Here is a 19,021-nt window from a genome sequence, read left to right on the forward strand (position 1 = left end):
GTTTATCAGGTTTTTTTTCAACTGAAGAAGCTTCAACAACATTTAACATAAAAATGTTGGCAGTGTTGATAAGATAAGCCTTTGTTGAACCACAGTGTGTAAATTGGGGAAGACAGAAATAAGCATAGATGAACAGAAAAAAGTACAAATGAAATATAAAATAAGAATATAATAAAAAATAGAAACTATATAATTAGCAATGACACTCAAACAAGTAAATGTTTTTTTGTATTGTGAACTGTTATTAGTTAGGGTTAATATCAGAATAAATATTTATGTGAGCCCAAAAAATAGAATAATTTAATATTTTAGTGGGTGTTATTCCTCCAACGACCACAGGGGTCAGCAATGAGCCCATTCCACTAGTGCCCTATTATTCTAAATATAGCGCACTACATTCCACATCTGAAAACAAACTTTGCCAAGCGAGACAAGGGTGAGTTTTTTGATTTATCAAAAGCATTTTCAAACAATATTTTCCTGTTGATCTGACAAATGTCGGTCTGATTAACCCGGTTTAACCGTCACTTCCATAGAGACTGACAGTCTATGGCCCCACCTCTGTTGCTTTTCTATGGTATGCTGCATTCATGTGCCCCTTGGATTGTCCCACTTCCAGAAGTAGGAAGTGGTTCTGCCGTCTTCAGTGTGTGGTGTGTGGATGTGGATGAGCAAAAACATGGACGATACAACCAAGATGTGTTGTATTTTATTCATCAGAACGTTTAAACAACACGTTGATAATTTCTTCTAGTATCTATTACCAGATTACAAATTACATTTGAGCGAAAAAAAATGCTATACGTGAATTTAAACGTTTCTTACCATGAATCCAACATTTAATTTGGTCCGCCAATATGATGCCAACTCGGCAAATAGTGTAGCCTGTGCGTGTAGCAAAGATTTTGCCAAATTGCCTAGTTGTAGAGCGTTAACGTAAATTGTTGCACTCTGGATCACATTTTTCCGATTATCCCGACATCACTGGAATGCAGCATCTGTCCCGAGCAGGGGCCAAGCCCAAACATATCTCAGATTAATTTTATTTTTGTATGACATTTAACCAGAAATGTATTAATGGTTAGTTTTCAAAAGGTGAGTTAACGTATCTGACATAAAGTGATGCGTGTTCTAATAATATTAAGAACACAACTCCCAGAGCTGAAGATCAATATTTTAGCGTTTGAAAAATGCTAAATCTCTGTTGTTCAGTCTCATGAAGATGTGCATGTAAGTTAATATTGAGCTATAATATCATTCCTGTGGCAATATTAATCACCCACAAAATACATCGTCTCGTCGCGTTAACTGTGGCTATTCTGTCGGTTTACCTGCCTGGTGTTGAATATCTAAAAAGAAGAATTTGTAGCTAAACATATGACAGCTGGATAAGATAACGGTTAGCAGTGCGCTAGCTTAGATGAGTTTAGATGAGCTAACGCTAACCAGTGTAACGTTACAGTAGCTAGCTTCTGTTTATAACGTTAGTCATGCTTAGTGTGCTTTTGGCGTTATAACGTCCCTGTTTGTAACCAGACCTACTTTATTGTAATTAGACTATTTATATCACAATAAACGGTAGCGAGTACCGGAAGCTAAATGTGGCTAACAGCAGCTTAGAACCTAGAAGCAGGTGGCTGCTAGGTTTGTTATGCTAACGTAGCTAGCTTATGACGCTAGGTTAGCTAAATGTTGTTTTGGTATGATGTATGTTTGACACTGATGGAACATGGATGTAAGCGAGCGTTAAAGTGGTGGAATGTAACTGATTACATTTACTCAAGTACTGTACTTAAGTCCAAATTTAAGGTACATCTGTATTTAAGTCCAAATTTAAGGTACATCTGTACTTAAGTCCAAATTTAAGGTACCTTATTTTGAGTGTTTTCAATATTTTCTACTTTCTACTTGTAACTGTTACTCCACTACATCTCAAGAGGTAGATATTGTACTTTTTACTCCACTGCATTTGTGTGAAAGCTTTAGTTACTGTTCAGATGACCGTTTTTCATCCCCTTCCTGTCCAGTGAAAACCACCTATCTCCAGATGATGTGAAAAAAAATTGTAGGATGAAGTAGGAGCCACATATTGTATGTTGTTCATGGTCTCATATACGTTCGTTGATTATTGTGTTGTGTGTTTGAGCAGAAGTGATAACCTATTTGTTTGCTTCACCTGTTCACCTGTTGTTTTTTTGGGCTAATCGATTAGTTGATTTAATCGACAGATCTGTAAATCTGAGTTTCTCCGCAAAAGAGTCATGCAAAAAGCACCACTTTAATTCTTGTGTTTACCAAAGATGTGCTCGTACATTTCTTGGAAATAAGTCATTCAGCATGAAAAAAGCATCAAACATGACTAATGGACTAAAGAAATCTAAGTTGACTAAGACCAAAACGACCGATTAGTCTACTAATCAGTCATAAACTTTACATTTGGTAACTGCGGTGCTAGTTGTATTTTACGTGTGCAGGAATAAATCATTGCAGTACAGCCTTGAGCGCGTCACGGTGTGTTTATGCATCTCTCAGTGTTCAGTCCCTCACGACAGCACTTTGTTGGACTGCGTACAGCCGCACCACTTTATGTTGAGAAAATTCTCTAAATAAAATCTTTAAAAAGCCTCTTGGATCAGCTGGAAAATGCATCGTCACAAAGCTGAAAACAGGGCTGTTTTTCTGACACCATGTTTTAGAGATATGTGGTTCTCACGGGACAGTGACGCTACAAACGTATGATGATCTTATTGAATATGATATACAGGAGTTAAAATTAGCTCAACCTTAAACATCTACAGCAGTAAAATGCAACATACACATTATTGCAGCAGGAATATTAAGCCAGAAACATCAGATAGAAGAGGATAACACTGACAGGCAACATAACTTTACTTTTCATACTTTAAGTACATTTTTCTGATAGTACTTACATACTTTTTAAGTAAGGTTTTGAATTCAGGACTTGTAGTGGAGTATTTTCAAAGTGTTGTATTAGTCCTTTTACTGATGTGAAGTATCTGAATACTTCCTCCACCACTGCCTGAACGTTTTTCTCTGTTGTCTGCAGCGATGTGACTCGGAGGTAAAGCAGCTTGTGACTCCATGGAGCAGCTGGAGGAGAAGAGATAATGCTATAAAGTAGAGGCACTTTCAAGTAAGTATGCATCACCCTGAGCCTAACTTCATCTACACTGATTCAAGCTGCACGTCTCTAAAGGCGCTGACGCACCAACCCGATTATCGGCCGTCGGACAGTCTGGCGAGGTCGGTGACTCGAGTCTGTTCGGTGCGTCCCGTGCCGTCATTCGGAGGAGCCGTCTGCATCCGTTTTGACTTGTTGAATCGGCCAGTGGGCGGTCGGACTCAAGGACCAATCTGATTGGTGGAGTGCTAGTCTTTGACTAGCGAATCAGTGCTTCTTCCACAAGAAGAAGCCAGAGAGCTGACCACGCCAGAACCTTCTTATTACTAGCCATCGTGTTTTCTTCCGTTCAGCGAGTAATGACAACAATCCTTCTCGACTGCTATCGACACAATGACTGACGACAGCGCGCTCTGTGTTTACGAGGTCTAGAGAGATGTTCCGTCATTTCCGGTTTTCATTTTTTGTGGGCGACGATACAGATTAGCGCCGCCTGCTGTTACGGAGACGTATTGCGTCTCGCGCACACGCAGAACGTACGCTCAAGTCAGCGTCGCTTCGGTGTGTAAATATTGATTGAAACCAGTGAAGAGGTAGTACATTAAAATATAGATAAATAAAACACCTTTAGGACACCCACTTGCTGACTTTGGCAAAAAAAAATATTTTCAGCTAAACCCAGAGTTATAAATATCCAGCAGGGCTGCCTGATTATGGAAAAAAAAATCATATAAAATTAAATTGTGACGTTTTCCTTTGTTGGAAGTAAAGGGCCGGACCAAACTAGAAAAATAGACACAGACCAAAATAACTTTTACAAGGTTGCCCACATACTTTTGGCCCTGTAATATATCGAGATGAAGATCATGCTCACATGATCAGTTTTAATTATTTGATTGGCGCGTTTGACAAAGTGCAGTGTGAAAGCAAACCCAACCAAATAAAAATTACAGTACAGAGTCTACCGAACTACAGGTGGGTGTGTAAGCGCCCTAACCTGCCTTTTCTTCCTCGGTTCCCTCCATCAGGGCAGAATGTCCTCGGGTCACAGGCTGAGGGACGTGGAGCAGCAGCGCCCCCTGCTGGACGGGGAGGAGGAGGCGGAGGTGGAGAAGAGTTCCCACGGCGAAGCCAAGCGACTCTGGTTCATCCAGGACTGCTGCGGCATGGTGTGTGCCGTCATCACCTGGTTCCTGGTCTTATTCGCGGACTTTGTGGTCACGTTCGTCATGCTGCTGCCTTCCCGGAGCTTCTGGTACGCCGTGGTCAACGGAGTGTTCTTCAACAGCCTGGCTGTGCTGGCGCTGGCCTCCCACCTCCGCACCATGCTGACCGACCCGGTGAGGAAGCTGACGGGAGACCATGTATATGATTTTAGTTTCAGTAGCAACAAATAGGGCTGCACGGTATGAGGAAAATATGCGATACGGTTGTTACTAGGGCTGGGTATTGTTCAAAAATATTTGACACGGTACCGATACCAATACTGTGACTTGGATACCGGTTCCTAAATGATACTTTTTTCGATGCCAATTTTACAAAACAAAAAGAAATTGCAGCATTAAACATTTTGGCACAAATCTTTTTATTTACGTTTCAGCTCCTACTACTTAAAGTTCAATTCCGGCGCAAAACGAACCTAGGGGTTAATAACAGATGTGTACCCACTCGATCGTTCTCTAGATCTTCCCTGTGCCCCGAATGCTATCGTTGTAAGCTAATCAGTGGTCCGCGCTAGCTTGTTTCAAGCTACAAACACATTCGATTAGCATGAAAACATGTCCCAGAGAGCGATCGAGTGGGTACACATCTGTTATTAACCCCTAGGTTTTTTTTTTTTGCGCAGGAATTGTCCTTTAAGCCCCGTCCGTCTCTGTGTAACGTAGAGTTTTTTTCCTGCGTGTCTCTACGACGTGTAACCACTCCCAAACATTTATTAGATCTTGGTAGGAGCATGCTGCATGCTGATTGGCTCACTGACGATGAGATGTACTCCCTAGGTATTGAAATTGGGTAATGAATAGCAAGGCATTTCTCGATACTCAATACTTCAGAGGCTATTTGGTCTGTGCCTAAAAAGTATTGAATTCGGTATCCAGCCCTAGATATTACTTGTGATAAATAGATATTAAAGTGAACTCAGTTTTGCTGCTTTCACTATTCTGCTAAAATACAACAAATAAAAGGAAACCATTTCATCCACATTCTTTTTTTGAACAAATCGAACATCGATATAAAAGGCACCACTAAAAAAACAGTTACATTTCAGTCTGCACTTTTCTACTGATATTTTCTCTCAACTAACACAAAGAATCTCTGAGTGTCTCTCGCAATATGATGCAGCCTTTTCGCAATGTGTTTATTGCGCCAGTTAATATTGCAATGACGATAAAAAAACAGTATATTGTGCAGCCCTAGCAAAATATAGGAGCTCCAAGTTGCAACTAAGCCATAAGATGTTTCCCATTCTTTTCATTGTCCATGTTTCCTCTTTCCTCTCCTAAGGGAGCCGTTCCTAAAGGAAACGCCACAAAAAAATACTTGGAGAGTCTGCAGCTGAAGCCGGGCGAGGTCATCTACAAATGTCCAAAGTGCTGCAGCATCAAACCCGAGAGGGCTCATCACTGCAGGTCAGAAGGGTTCATACTACCTGGAGGAAGTTTCAATAGTCTCACATTGCCAGACCTACACCACATATACATTCTGGGATAGGAAGAAAAAAAACACTCTGGGTTGTTTGCATTTCTTTAAACCAATCACAATGTTCTTAGGCCGCGCTAAGCTCCGGACGCAGCGATGCTGGCTCTGCTAAATAGTCTCAGGAAGGAACTGGTTTTGGTGGAACATTTGCACCCCGCAAAAAGAAAACTCCACATACAATATTAAATGAAGTTAAATGTTGAAACAATACAGTAACGTGAGCTATTTAAATTAGCTGATACATGGTTAAACATCATTAGCTCTTATCAGTGTATCTCTGTGTGTAGTTCGTCCACAGCAATCCCACCAATCTGTCCCAAAATGTCCCAGTTAAGAGAGTAAATTATGTTGGCGTAAAAATATATTGTGTAAATCTTTAAAATCATCAGGTGTAGGGTTGGGTATCGTTTGGGTTTTTTCCGATACCGGTGCTAAAGCGGTACTTTTAAAACGGTTCCGGTGCCTAAACGGTGCCTGAACCGATACTTTTTAAGACGGTAAGAAAAAGAAAAAAAAAAACAGCTTGTTTATTGCTAAGGCCATATGGTCAAAATTAAAGGTGCAGTAGGTAAGTCTTATAAAACTAACTTTCTGTCACATTTGCTGAAACTGACCCTATGTTCCAGTAGAACTACATGAATTATGTAATATAAAAAAAATCCAGCTCCTCTGGCACCACCTACAGCCTGTAGTGCGATTGGCAAAATTGCACCGCTCCCGGTTGATTTTCTCCAATCAGGGCCACAGAGGGCGGGGTCTATCTGCCTGTCAATCACTGCTCAGGCACGTACACGCATATATAGCGTTCTCCCCTCCCCATTCCCCCGCGCACGAGCTGCAGAAAAGTTTCCCAAAACTCCGGTGGTGAAGTGGCTTTTCAGAGGTGGTATGAGCTCCGGGATTTTAAAGCCACATTTCTACTCAACCGGTAACATAATTACCATGAATGATTTATCTTTCACTTGGTTATTAGTAGTCAAAAGTCCACAAAGCTAGGTTGGTGAGGATGATAGTAACGTTAGCACAGTGGTCGGTCTGATGTGATGCTGAAATGGCTAACGCTAGCCTGCTAGTTAGCATCGTTTTACTGTTGGTGAGTAAAGTTAACGTTGTGTTGGTGTTTAGTTATTGAACGTGTTGTCTGACATGCCGGCAGTTCTGTCAAACTCCCTTGTGTGGGAGGGGCTTAGGAGACGGTTTGGGCTGCAGCAGAAAGGGAGGAGGGACTGAGAAGTTGTCGATGTTCAAATTTGTTAGCAAAGTCCTGGCTCTTCACAATCTTACCTACAGCAGCTTTAAATGATTTAATAATATAGTAATAACTATAATTTATAACAATAACTTATTTCACCAGTAAATTGCTGTTGAATGACAAAACCAACCACCAGATGGGGAAAAGGGTATTTTACAATAACTTGGAATGCACCGCGAGGCTACTAGCTTCAAGTGTGTTGTGTTGCAGCTGCAGACTGTTACGTCTGTTGGAATCCTCTCCAGTGAAATACAGTCGAACATTACACCGTTTAACGTTAGCTGTCAGCATTTTAACCATGTTTAATCCTGCTACTAGCTAACGGTAGGCTAATGTTACCTGCTGTCGTGTGTAGTGTTACTTAGCGTCACGTGCAGCGATGCTTCTGTTGCCTCTAACGTCCGTTTCGGAGCTTCAGCGAGAAGCGCAGGCATATCGGTGGCACCAAAATGTCGCACCAAAATCCGCGTTGCTATTCGGTCCGGTAGATAGCAGTCATTAAGGCACCGGTGCTGTATTAGCACCGGGTTCGGAACCCTAATCAGGTGTCAGTCTTTATCCTGGAAATGTACTTCCGTTGATCCAGACTAGAGTTTCAATATTAACTCTGCTGCTCTTAACTCTGCACTGATTGATTTGGGAGGTTTTCTGGAAGCACAACAAGACACTGAACCAATTCTTTGTCATCCTCTTTAGCTGTGATCGACAAGGCAGCTGAGGTGATTGTTTTAAAACTGTTAGTAAAGTTAGTCTAGTTGGGAAGTAATACTGCCGTGTTATTCCTTCCCCGTTCTTCTATAGTATCTGTAAGCGCTGCATCCGCAAGATGGACCACCACTGTCCCTGGGTCAACAACTGTGTCGGGGAGAAAAACCAGCGCTTCTTCGTCCTCTTCACTGTAAGCTCATTTACTGTCCTGAACACTTACTTATCTGATTTCCTTCTTCAGGCTGACTTCCACACACGTCAACCAGAGATATATTATATATTTTAGTTAAAACTAGAGATGTTTTGTTGAGAAGTGAAAGAAAAGAAAAAGAATTAGCGTAGAATGTAAATTTGAGAGACAGAAGGTTTTGTTAATAACAAAATGGTTATTTTGTTGCATGGTTAAAGGGTAACTAAAATTTTTTTCAACCTGGACCCTATTTTCCTATGTTTTAGTGTCTAAGTGACTGATGGGAACAACAATCTTTGACATTGGTCCAGCATTAATCGAGGTCGCTGCAGTCGGCAGCGGAGAAACAAGCTACAATGTAAGTTAAAATGACAATTGTCCAGCTTTTATTTACCTTCACAAAAGTGCTAATTTTTACCACTGACAGACTCAGATTAATATTCTACGTGTCTGACAACATTATGGAAAGGATCCCTTCAGAGATAGACCTTTAAAACCTCTTTGGGACCTTCCTGTTTAACCAGAAACAGCTCTGAAGTCGCTAGCTCTAAACCCACCAGACTCCATTTAAAAAAGCAATACTTTTAGCGTGTATAGAGCAAATATATTGTCACATGTTAATCAGTAAACTGTGTGTTTATTTCAACCAAAACTAGAGTTGTGATGGTCGGAAAAGTGGAAAGACGACCCAAAACGGATTTTCATAGTTTAGTTTCTGTCAACTTTGAATGAAGTGTATTTTACGATGCTAAAATTACTGTTTATTTACATGGAGTCTGGTGGGTTTAGAGAACGCGATTTCGCAGATGTTTATATGTTTAAAAAAAAACAAAGCATCTTACTCTTTAACAGAAAGGTCGACCTCCTTAGAAATCCTTTCCATAATGTTGTCAGACACTTAGAATATTAATCTGAGTCTGTCAGCGGCCTGTCACTTTTGTGAAGGTAAACACAAGCTGGACAATTGCCCTTTTAACTTACATTGTAGCTTGTTTCTCCGCTGCCAACTGCAGGGATCTTGCTCAATACTGGACCAATGTCAAAGATTGCTGTTCCCATCAGTCACTTAGACACAAAACCATAGGAAAACAGGGGTCCAGGTTGAATAAAAACGGTAGTAACCCTTTAAATGACTCAAATTTCTCTTTTTTTAATGTTCAATCCTGTCTCTTGGGCACCAATCAGTCATCATTTGCTGAATGAGGAAGCAACAATGGTGACAAATGTGTGTGTGAATAGATTAGACTGGGTTGCAACTAGAGCTGCAACGATTAGTCGATCGATCGAAATATCACACCAACTATTTTGATAATCGATTAATCTTCGTGTAAAATAACAGAACATGCTATGTTCAGCCTCTAAAATGTGGAGATGTCCTGCCTTTTTCTGTCATATTAAACTGAATAGCTTTAGGTTTTGGACAAAACAAAAAATTGAAAGACATCATCTGGACTTTGAGAAACTGGGATGGACATTTTTCACCATTTCCTGACATTTTATAGACCAAACGATTAAGCCACAAATCGAGAAAATTATCAGCAGATTAATCGATAATGAAAATAATTGTTAGTTGCAGCTGTGGTAGCACTTTTATTAGTAGTTACAAACGTGTTTAGAGCTTAGATGTTGCAGCGGATGAAACACAAATACAGAGAAATATAATGAAAATACAACGAACACATTTTGCACACTTTGCTCACTTTTCTGCATTTAAGCACCTCCCCTCCTTTTTTCTTTGCATCTACACTTTCAGTCATGTTACACATTTTAAAGAGAAACATATTTTCAAATCCTGTTAGACCCCTCCGACTCTAAGATGTTAAAACACTTAACAGAGTGAGGAAGTCTGGTACATTTTCTTCTGTCCACAGATGTACATAGCTATGATCTCCAGTCACGCTCTGGCTCTCTGCGGATACCAGTTCATCACCTGCATCAAAGTCCAGTGGAGAGGTGAGTCCTGAAAACCGCTTGAAGGGTAATTCGTTTTTTCCCATGCACTGGTGTCTAAGTGACTAATGTGAACAAAACTCTCTGAAATTGGTCCAGTATTTGGCGAGAACGCTGTAACCTGCAGCCGTGAACGAGACTGCAATGTGATCCTTTAGAGCAAACGTGCATTGTTATTTTATGTCCACTAAAAGTGCGGTTTTTGCCCCAGACAGGCTCAGATTGTTATCCTTAAGCCCTATTCGCACGGGATAAGTATTATCTAGGGACCTCGTGTGAATTATAAATTACCCACCCACGTCTGAGTTTCATCTGGCGCATTCGAACGGGATAAGCGAAGCCTGTGATTTTACTCGAATTTACTGACATTAAGCTACAGTAGAAACATGGGTGTGGGTAGCTCTGCTACGTGTGTTTGTGTGCGGTCAGATCTCGAGGACACACGCACACACACAAAACAACCGGGTCCGGTCAGTCATCCGTCCGAACTGCGACCTCTCCTTTTTCTTTCTCTCACTTTTTCTCCGGGTGGTGTCAAGCAGGGTCCGGTTAGATGGATAAAACAAAACATTTCACCAGGTTAAAATCTATTAGCTTGATTTATCTGTAACATTAACCTCTAATTATGAAGTGAGCCCCCTCGCTTGATTGTGCATTATTTTTGATAAGCTATGGCATGGAGATGTCTTGTCGTTATCTCTAAAAAATATATTTACCGCATGCTGCTATACATGTCATCCATCGCCATCTAATCATTCTTTTTGTCTTCGCACTTGTGGTGGTTTTCATCTTTCTCTTTCTGCAAATTGTATATGATGTATAGCGACATGACCCAGCACCCAAAACACTGTCAAAACACTCCAACGCACCCTCCATTCTTCGCCAAAGATGGATAAAAAGGCGCAAAAGAAGGAAATAGGTTCCTTGAAAAAACAAAAAAGCCCAGCCAAATCCTGGACAAATCAGAGATGCCGATTCGCACGGGACTAATATTCTCACAGGACCTCCGTTTTCGGCGAAATATGGTAGGTCATTTGCGGGGGAATTATTACTTTACAAATTACAGACATGACCGATTCGCACGGGATTAAGATCACAGACAACCTCCGCAATTATTACAAATTACTGGAGGTCACCAGGTAATACTTATCCCGTGCGAATAGGGCTTAAGTGTCTGACAACATTATGGAAAGGATCCCTACAGAGATAGACCTTTTTGTTATCCCTCCTGTTGTCCTCGGGTCAAATTTGACCCATTTTCAAAAAGTTTATACATCAGAAATTTGTGTTTCTTTCAACCAAATAGTCAAAGAAAATAACATGGATGCTTTCCTACAACGCTCTTCACAAGTAAAATAAATGATCAGTTCACTACTTTCATTGAATTTGGGTGTTTTTATAAAAGAATTTATAGCATTTTGAAAAAAAATGACAAAAAAGCATTGAAAAAAGTGTCAAAAATTCCAGAAAAAAACTTCAGAAATGCATTGAAACATCAATAAAGCGCCGAAAGAAATCTACAAAAAAATTGTAAAAAGTGACAAAAAACAACAATAAGGCCAGGAAAAGTGACAAATGGCGAAAAAGAGCAACTAAAATTTTGACCCAGAAAAACAAAAAGTTGCATGGTCCACAACACAAGGGTTAAAGAGTAAGATTCTCTTTGTTTAGCATGTTTCCACCAGACTCCATGTAAATAATCAGGACTTTTAGCGTGTATAGAGCCAGCATATTTCCACCAGACTCCATGTAAATAATCAGGACTTTTAGCGTGTATAGAGCCAGCATATTTCCACCAGACTCCATGTAAATAATCAGGACTTTTAGCGTGTATAGAGCCAGCATATTTCCACCAGACTCCATGTAGATAATCAGGACTTTTAGCGTGTATAGAGCCAGCATATTTCCACCAGACTCCATGTAAATAATCAGGACTTTTAGCGTGTATAGAGCCAGCATATCTCCACCAGACTCCATGTAAATAATCAGGACTTTTAGCGTGTATAGAGCCAGCATATTTCCACCAGACTCCATGTAGATAATCAGGACTTTTAGTGTGTATAGAGCCAGCATATTTCCACCAGACTCCATGTAAATAATCAGGACTTTTAGTGTGTATAGAGCCAGCATATCTCCACCAGACTCCATGTAAATAATCAGGACTTTTAGCGTGTATAGAGCCAGCATATTTCCACCAGACTCCATGTAGATAATCAGGACTTTTAGCGTGTATAGAGCCAGCATATTTCCACCAGACTCCATGTAAATAATCAGGACTTTTAGTGTGTATAGAGCCAGCATATCTCCACCAGACTCCATGTAAATAATCAGGACTTTTAGCGTGTATAGAGCCAGCATATCTCCACCAGACTCCATGTAAATAATCAGGACTTTTAGTATGTATAGAGCCAGCATATCTCCACCAGACTCCATGTAAATAATCAGGACTTTTAGCGTGTATAGAGCCAGCATATTTCCACCAGACTCCATGTAGATAATCAGGACTTTTAGTGTGTATAGAGCCAGCATATTTCCACCAGACTCCATGTAAATAATCAGGACTTTTAGTGTGTATAGAGCCAGCATATCTCCACCAGACTCCATGTAAATAATCAGGACTTTTAGCGTGTATAGAGCCAGCATATCTCCACCAGACTCCATGTAGATAATCAGGACTTTTAGCGTGTATAGAGCCAGCATATTTCCACCAGACTCCATGTAAATAATCAGGACTTTTAGTGTGTATAGAGCCAGCATATCTCCACCAGACTCCATGTAAATAATCAGGACTTTTAGCGTGTATAGAGCCAGCATATCTCCACCAGACTCCATGTAAATAATCAGGACTTTTAGTATGTATAGAGCCAGCATATCTCCACCAGACTCCATGTAAATAATCAGGACTTTTAGCGTGTATACAGCCAGCATATCTCCACCAGACTCCATGTAAATAATCAGGACTTTTAGTATGTATAGAGCCAGCATATTTCCACATGTAAATGGGTGAATTAAGGGTTCAACCAAAGCAGAGTGGTGATTGTTGGAACAGTGGAAAGATGAACCAAGACGGCTTTTGATTTTTTAAGTGTGTTTTACGATAATAAAATTGCCGGTTAAGGTTACTGCCGACTGCAGCAGTCTCACTTAATATTGGACCAATTTCTAAAATATTGTTGTTTCCATCAGTCACGTGAAAACAAAAACTTTTAGGGTCCAGGTTGGGAAAAAAAGTTACCCTTTTAAGCTATATTTTATTTTAATTTGTAGTTATCTTTTCTTCATCTAGGCCTGGGCATCAAAGTTCTTGTTCTTGTTTGTATCAAGCGATACCCAGTATCACCTGTGTGGTTATATCAGGAACCCGGGACTGACAGAAGCTAGCTGCAGCTCACCGTGTTGTTTGTTCTTGCGTCCAGAGTGCAGTGATTTCTCTCCTCCGGTGACGATGATGCTGATGATCTTCCTCTGCATGGAAGCCCTCCTCTTCTTCACCTTCACAGCTGTAATGTTCAGCACTCAGCTCCACTCCATCTGCAACGACGAGACGGTGAGGACATAAACTTGCTGTCTTTCATTCCCCTGAGACCGCAGGCTCGAGAGTATCCCGATTCAAGAGCAGTAAGAGTAAAAACTCCTCCGTTCCCTGTGCAGTAACTAGGGAAGGGTCTCAAGCCCCGGTTATATTAAGTACCCGGTTCCAAATTTCTCAAAACCCGAAAATCAATAAGGTGTGAGCTTATTGATAGGGTTATCGAGACTAGTGGATGATATAACATTATAATAAGAAATTTAATTTATATAGCACTTTTCAAGAACTCAAAGTCGCTTGTCTAAAATATTCTAAAAATAGATATGTGGGCGAACCAGAAAAATTATTTACGAACACAGTGTGTGCCTAAAGACCATAGGTAAAGACTAGCCCCCCCCACCACACACACACAAATCATTCGAAATATAGTCGGACTGGCTTCCGAGAACACCGCTCTGGGGGCCGCTTAATCCACTTGTTTAACAGCGACAGAGACAGAAGAAATCAAACAATCACAGACTCACAGTTTCTGTTAAGATTAAAGATGCAGTAGGTAAGACTTATAAACTAACTTTCTGTCATATTTGCTGAAACGGACCCTATGTTCCAGTAGAACTACATGAAGCAGGTCATTTAAAAAAAGAAAATCCAGCTCCTCTGGCACCACCTACAGCCTGTAGTGCGATTTGCAAAAATCCACCGCTCCCTGTCTAGATGCACCAATCAGAGCCGGGGGGGGGAGTGTCTAACTGCGTGTCAATCACTGCTCATGCACACGCATTCATTCTCCCTTGTGGGGGGAGGGGCTTAGGAGAACATTTTGGGCTTTAGCGGAAAGGTGGGGAGGGACTGAGAAGTTGTCGATGTTAACATTTTTTGGCTAAGTCCTGGATCTTCACAATCCTACCTACCAGAGGTGTATAGTCCAGGTGCCAGAAAGTAGAAATCCTGTCCAGCAGCTGTCCCAACCATCACTAAACCAGCTCCTCTACCAGGTAGATGAGCTCGTTAGTGAAAACACCTGTTCTAGATGTAGAGGCAGATCCAAAAACATGGCAGGATTTTTACTTTCTGGCACCTGGACTATACACGTCTGCTACCTACAGCACCTTTAAGAATTTGTCGTCTCATCTTTCCACCAAATAATAGAAAAGTATCGATAATGGTGTCGATAAAGACTCGGATCGTTAAGCAGTCTCAAAAATGGTATCAATAAAAAACTAACGATTGCCATCCCTAGCAATAACTCGGCTTAATATGCACATGTAATTTGAATTTTTTTTTTTTAGAGATTGCTGCTGTAGCATTGTGTCTAATTGTGTTCTGTATATTTTATGTACAGGAAAAATTTTTGTACTTTATGTTGTTGTCTTTTTAGTTTATTTGTACTTATTATTTCCCATATCTGGAATATAAAGTGACTGAACTGAACATAAACTCATGTTGTGTATACGTCACTGTACTCTATATAATATGCTATAATAGTGTTTCAATACTCCCTGTCTGTGTCCGAGTACGGTAATACTGTTTATCTGTGTAGTGAAGGTACCGTAAAACTTCAAATAATAGCCCGGGCTTCTATTTACCCAAATCGCCGAAATGCACCGGCTTGTATTTGAGACAGGCGTCTATACGAGACAGGCCTTTAATTGACATGCTTTGCCCGCATGCTGTGGATCCACTCACACTCACACACGCTCACCTCCAGCTCTTCACTGACCTTCTTCCTCCCTCCACCTCGCAGTCCGGCCCTTTTGTCGTCTTCCTCGGACAGACGTTGCAGTTCTGCTTTATGTTTAGGACGCCATTCTCGCGCTCTCTTAGGATCAATCGAGAAACGTCTTGCCGCTGCTTCTCCCGAATTTTGTTCGGCAAATTTGACAACTGTCAGCTTAAATGTCAAATCATACTTTTTTCTTTTTGTCTCCATGGTGGTATTGAGCGAATTAAGAAAAACTGAAGACTAAAAGAAAGTTCGTTAACCTGTCTGTTATGTTGCCATGGTGATGAGTCGTTTATGAACGGTTGCGTCTGTCACGTGAAATCAAATCAAAACATAAGAAGATCTGACGGGTTTTAAAAGATCAAATACAACCCGACACACACCAGGCCTCTATTTGAGACCGGCCTTTATTTACCCAAATCTGTTGTCACACCAGGCGTTTAAAAGAGACAGGCGTCTATTTGGGACTCGGCTATTATTTGAAGTTTTACGGTATGTATGTCTGTGTGTAAAGAGGTTGCGTGTGTGTCTCTGTGTGTCAGGAGATCGAGCGTCTGAAGAACGAGAAGCCGACGTGGGAGCGTCAGACTCGCTGGGCGGGGCTGAGGTCGGTGTTTGGAGGCCCGCCGTCGCTGCTGTGGATCAGCCCCTTCGCTGGACTCAAACTACCAGCCCTGTTCCCCAGACGCGCCTGGAAGGGCGGCGCCGAGTTCTCCGTCTGACCAGCTGCGGTTCACCCGCTGCACAGCGGAGGCCACGAACCTGCAGAGTCCAGCTGGGGTCTGCAGAGCGCTGCACTGAACCTCGAGGGCTGTTTTCTGAGCCGGAGAAAACCAGGTTCAGACTCGGCTGCAGTGCCCAGAAGCAGGATGCTCGGTCTCCGTCTCTAAAGCTTGACATCTTCTTACCTTTCTGGGAGAAATTGAAAGATCTAACCGGGTAAGACTGACGGCAGGCCGATGCTGCTGGATGTGTAGATAATCTTAAGAAGAGTTTCTTCTACATGAATCAGTCAGACTTTCATGTTTTTTTTATTTGCTCAATAAGATGCTGGATCTTCTTAGAGCAGCTACTGAACACCGAAAATGACTCTTTGACTGCTTTTCCAAACATTTGAGGAAACTATGATTATCATTGGTTGGTTTTTTTGGGGTCTGTAGAAGTGGCACTGTGCATCAGCATAAAACGTAAAGCCACAATGAAATGAAATATTCTTTAATTATTGGAATGATTCTTCCTTCCTCCTTCCTGTGTTGAATTGAAATAATATCACATAGTTAAAGGTGCCCTGTGGAGTTTTCTCATAAACCAACAAAAGTTGTGTTTACAGGCAGAGTTTCTCACTAAAACACATTCTGTGAATCCTTGAGGTCCAACAAAAGTGTTAAATTCCCTTAAAAAAGATTAAGAACTATCGGAATCAGAAAAGGATGTATTGCCAAGTGAGTAGCACTTATGAGGAATTCGCCTACACATTACCTTATTAAACATGAATATGAAATAAACAAACAATAAATACAGAAACAGATAACACATACACATATGTAAAACTATTTAACATTAAGAAAAAAGAGTCTACTCTAAGGGCGGAAATGTCGACCTACCGTTCAGCATTATGTGTCTAATACTGGTTTATGACCAAACACCTGCAAAACAAATGACATTTCCTGTTCTTCGGTTGTAATTGGCAAGTGTTAGCATGCTAAAACTCTAATCCAAGACAGCGATCACGGTAAACGTTTTACCTGCTAAACATTAGCATGTTAGCATTTAGCTCAAAGCGCTGCTGTTCTTAAGTACAGACTCACAGAGCTTCTAGCATGGATGTAGACTCTTAGTCTTGTTTTATTCATTGTTATTTTATTTGGGAAACATTTATACAAAAAATAATTTACATTACAGCTGCAGTGGATAGAAAGTGAAAAAAACAAAAAACGCCAGAATTTCAAGACCTCTTCCTGCAGCTTTCCCACTCCCCTCTCTAGCTGCATGTGTAGAACAGCCAATAGGAAGCCCTCTCTCTCTCTCTGAAATGACCTGTGATAGGCCGATGTCTCATGGCATGGGCTAGATTTCAAAAACGGAGCCAAGAGGGAATGCAGAAGTGTAGTTTTTACAATATGCTGAAAGATTATTATGGAGTTTTTTGCCCAACAACGCCAAAAAATAAATTGCCTACCGGTGCAAAAACAAGGAAAACTGTCTGCTCTGTTGACATATTCTCTTAAATAACTCGTTTGTGCCCCTTAAGAACAAATGTGCCCTTAAGAATGGTTTTTTCCTGAGGCGTAATATCCTCAAAGTGCCGTTTCTTTGTGACTTTTAATGTTTGGAAAACGTAACCGTAGCCGTTACTGTGCACAGTGAGATTGAACCTCATGTTTTTGTGTTTTTTGACATTCCTGGAGAGAAGGAAATGCGTTGTGGTGTTGTATTTGTACAATCTGTTTCAAACCACACTGACCAATCAGGACTGCACAGTTTTTCTTCACCACCTCTGAACAAGGATGAACAGCTGATTTTAAAGTGCTTCTCTGATTATTTCACACTGCTTCCTCCGCCTGCTCAGGGGAGTTTCCTTTGCTAATTATATTCACCAAATTATGTTCCACAAACTCTTCAAATAGTATTTTACCTCTCCACATAAAATCAGGGAGTATTCAGGTCTTGGAAAAGGTCTGGATAGTCTTCAATATCTAAATACAAACCCTAAAATGGCCTTTTAATAAAATCTAAAGTGTTCTGATATTTTTTGTTTTTATTTCTTAAATTGGTCTAATATTTAATTTGTAAAATACTGTTAAGTCTAAATTTAAGCCTGATGAGACCGACAAAAGTTAAAAGTTGTTAAAAGAAAATTGAGAGAATATGTCCTTTTCAAAGAATGTATCTGAGTTGGAGCATCTGTACTTTTGTTGTATGAGATTTCAGAGACTATTAAATGTTGATCTGTTTCCATTTTTCAAGACATTTAGAATAAACCGAGTACCTTTACCTCTTTAAAGAATATCAGCTTTTAACTGTTTTTTATTTTGTCTAAGTTCTTTTTTTTTTTCTTCCTAACTGGCCTGATTGTAGTTGCATTTATTTTGAATATTAATGCTCCCCCAGAGGATGAACCCTTATGTTTTTGGTGACTCCATAACTTTTCCTTTAGCACCACACTCCGGACAAACTGTACATTTTTAGCTACTCCATTGCTAAGACTGTGAATCACCATCCTAAGGACCACTATCAGGACTTAAGATATTCAGTCTATTTTTTTTTTTTTAAATATCTTGACAACTACGAGATGGATTGCTGTGAGATTGTGAAAATATATTCATATTCCTCAGAGGATGATTCCCTCTGACTCTAGGAATCCTCTGACTTTTCCTCTCGCGCCACCATGAGGGTTCACATTTGTGTTTGGAGTGAAATGTCTCAACAACTGTTGGATGAATTGTGATGTTTGGTTCAGAGTGTGATATATTTTTAATGATTAAACAGACGGCTCTTGTCTTTTTGTCTTATGATCACTTGGCATGTCATGTTTCAGATGTCTCCGAGTTGTAAGCTGTTCCACCAAAGAGACAGTAGACGTGCAAATACATCATCATTAAGCTCTCTAACAAGTATCCTAAATGTATCTCTCATGTGGCAAATTGCATAGTGTAGCCTTATCTTTTTTTTCTCTGATGATACCATTATAATGGAAACCACTAATTTGTTATTATAAGTTATAATCTGATATAGGTATAAAAATGCAGGAAGAAGTATTAAATCAGAGCAAACGAGAATATAGAGACGTGGGCGTGTTGAAAAGTTGCTCACTTTTATTTTGAAAA

General features: G+C 40.5%; 1 protein-coding gene across 2 annotated transcripts; it reads left to right on the forward strand.

Annotated features, from left to right (window-relative positions):
• Positions 1-966: 966 nt before the first annotated feature.
• On the forward strand, positions 967-18,709 carry LOC120563926 (palmitoyltransferase ZDHHC7-like). 2 transcript variants are annotated; one of them, XM_039808445.1, is made up of 8 exons: positions 967-1,095; positions 3,068-3,154; positions 4,171-4,482; positions 5,648-5,772; positions 7,896-7,992; positions 9,864-9,945; positions 13,359-13,489; positions 15,737-18,709. In XM_039808445.1, exons 3-8 carry the CDS (start codon positions 4,177-4,179, stop codon positions 15,914-15,916), a joined length of 921 nt encoding a protein of 306 aa, XP_039664379.1. In that variant the 5' UTR covers positions 967-1,095; positions 3,068-3,154; positions 4,171-4,176; the 3' UTR covers positions 15,917-18,709. The 2 variants fall into 2 exon arrangements, with proteins under 2 accessions (XP_039664379.1, XP_039664378.1); XM_039808444.1 differs by having other exon boundaries at positions 978-1,230.
• Positions 18,710-19,021: the final 312 nt, after the last annotated feature.

Source organism: Perca fluviatilis, chromosome 8 (genome assembly GCF_010015445.1).
Source record: "Perca fluviatilis chromosome 8, GENO_Pfluv_1.0, whole genome shotgun sequence".
NCBI classification, from domain to species: domain Eukaryota; kingdom Metazoa; phylum Chordata; class Actinopteri; order Perciformes; family Percidae; genus Perca; species Perca fluviatilis.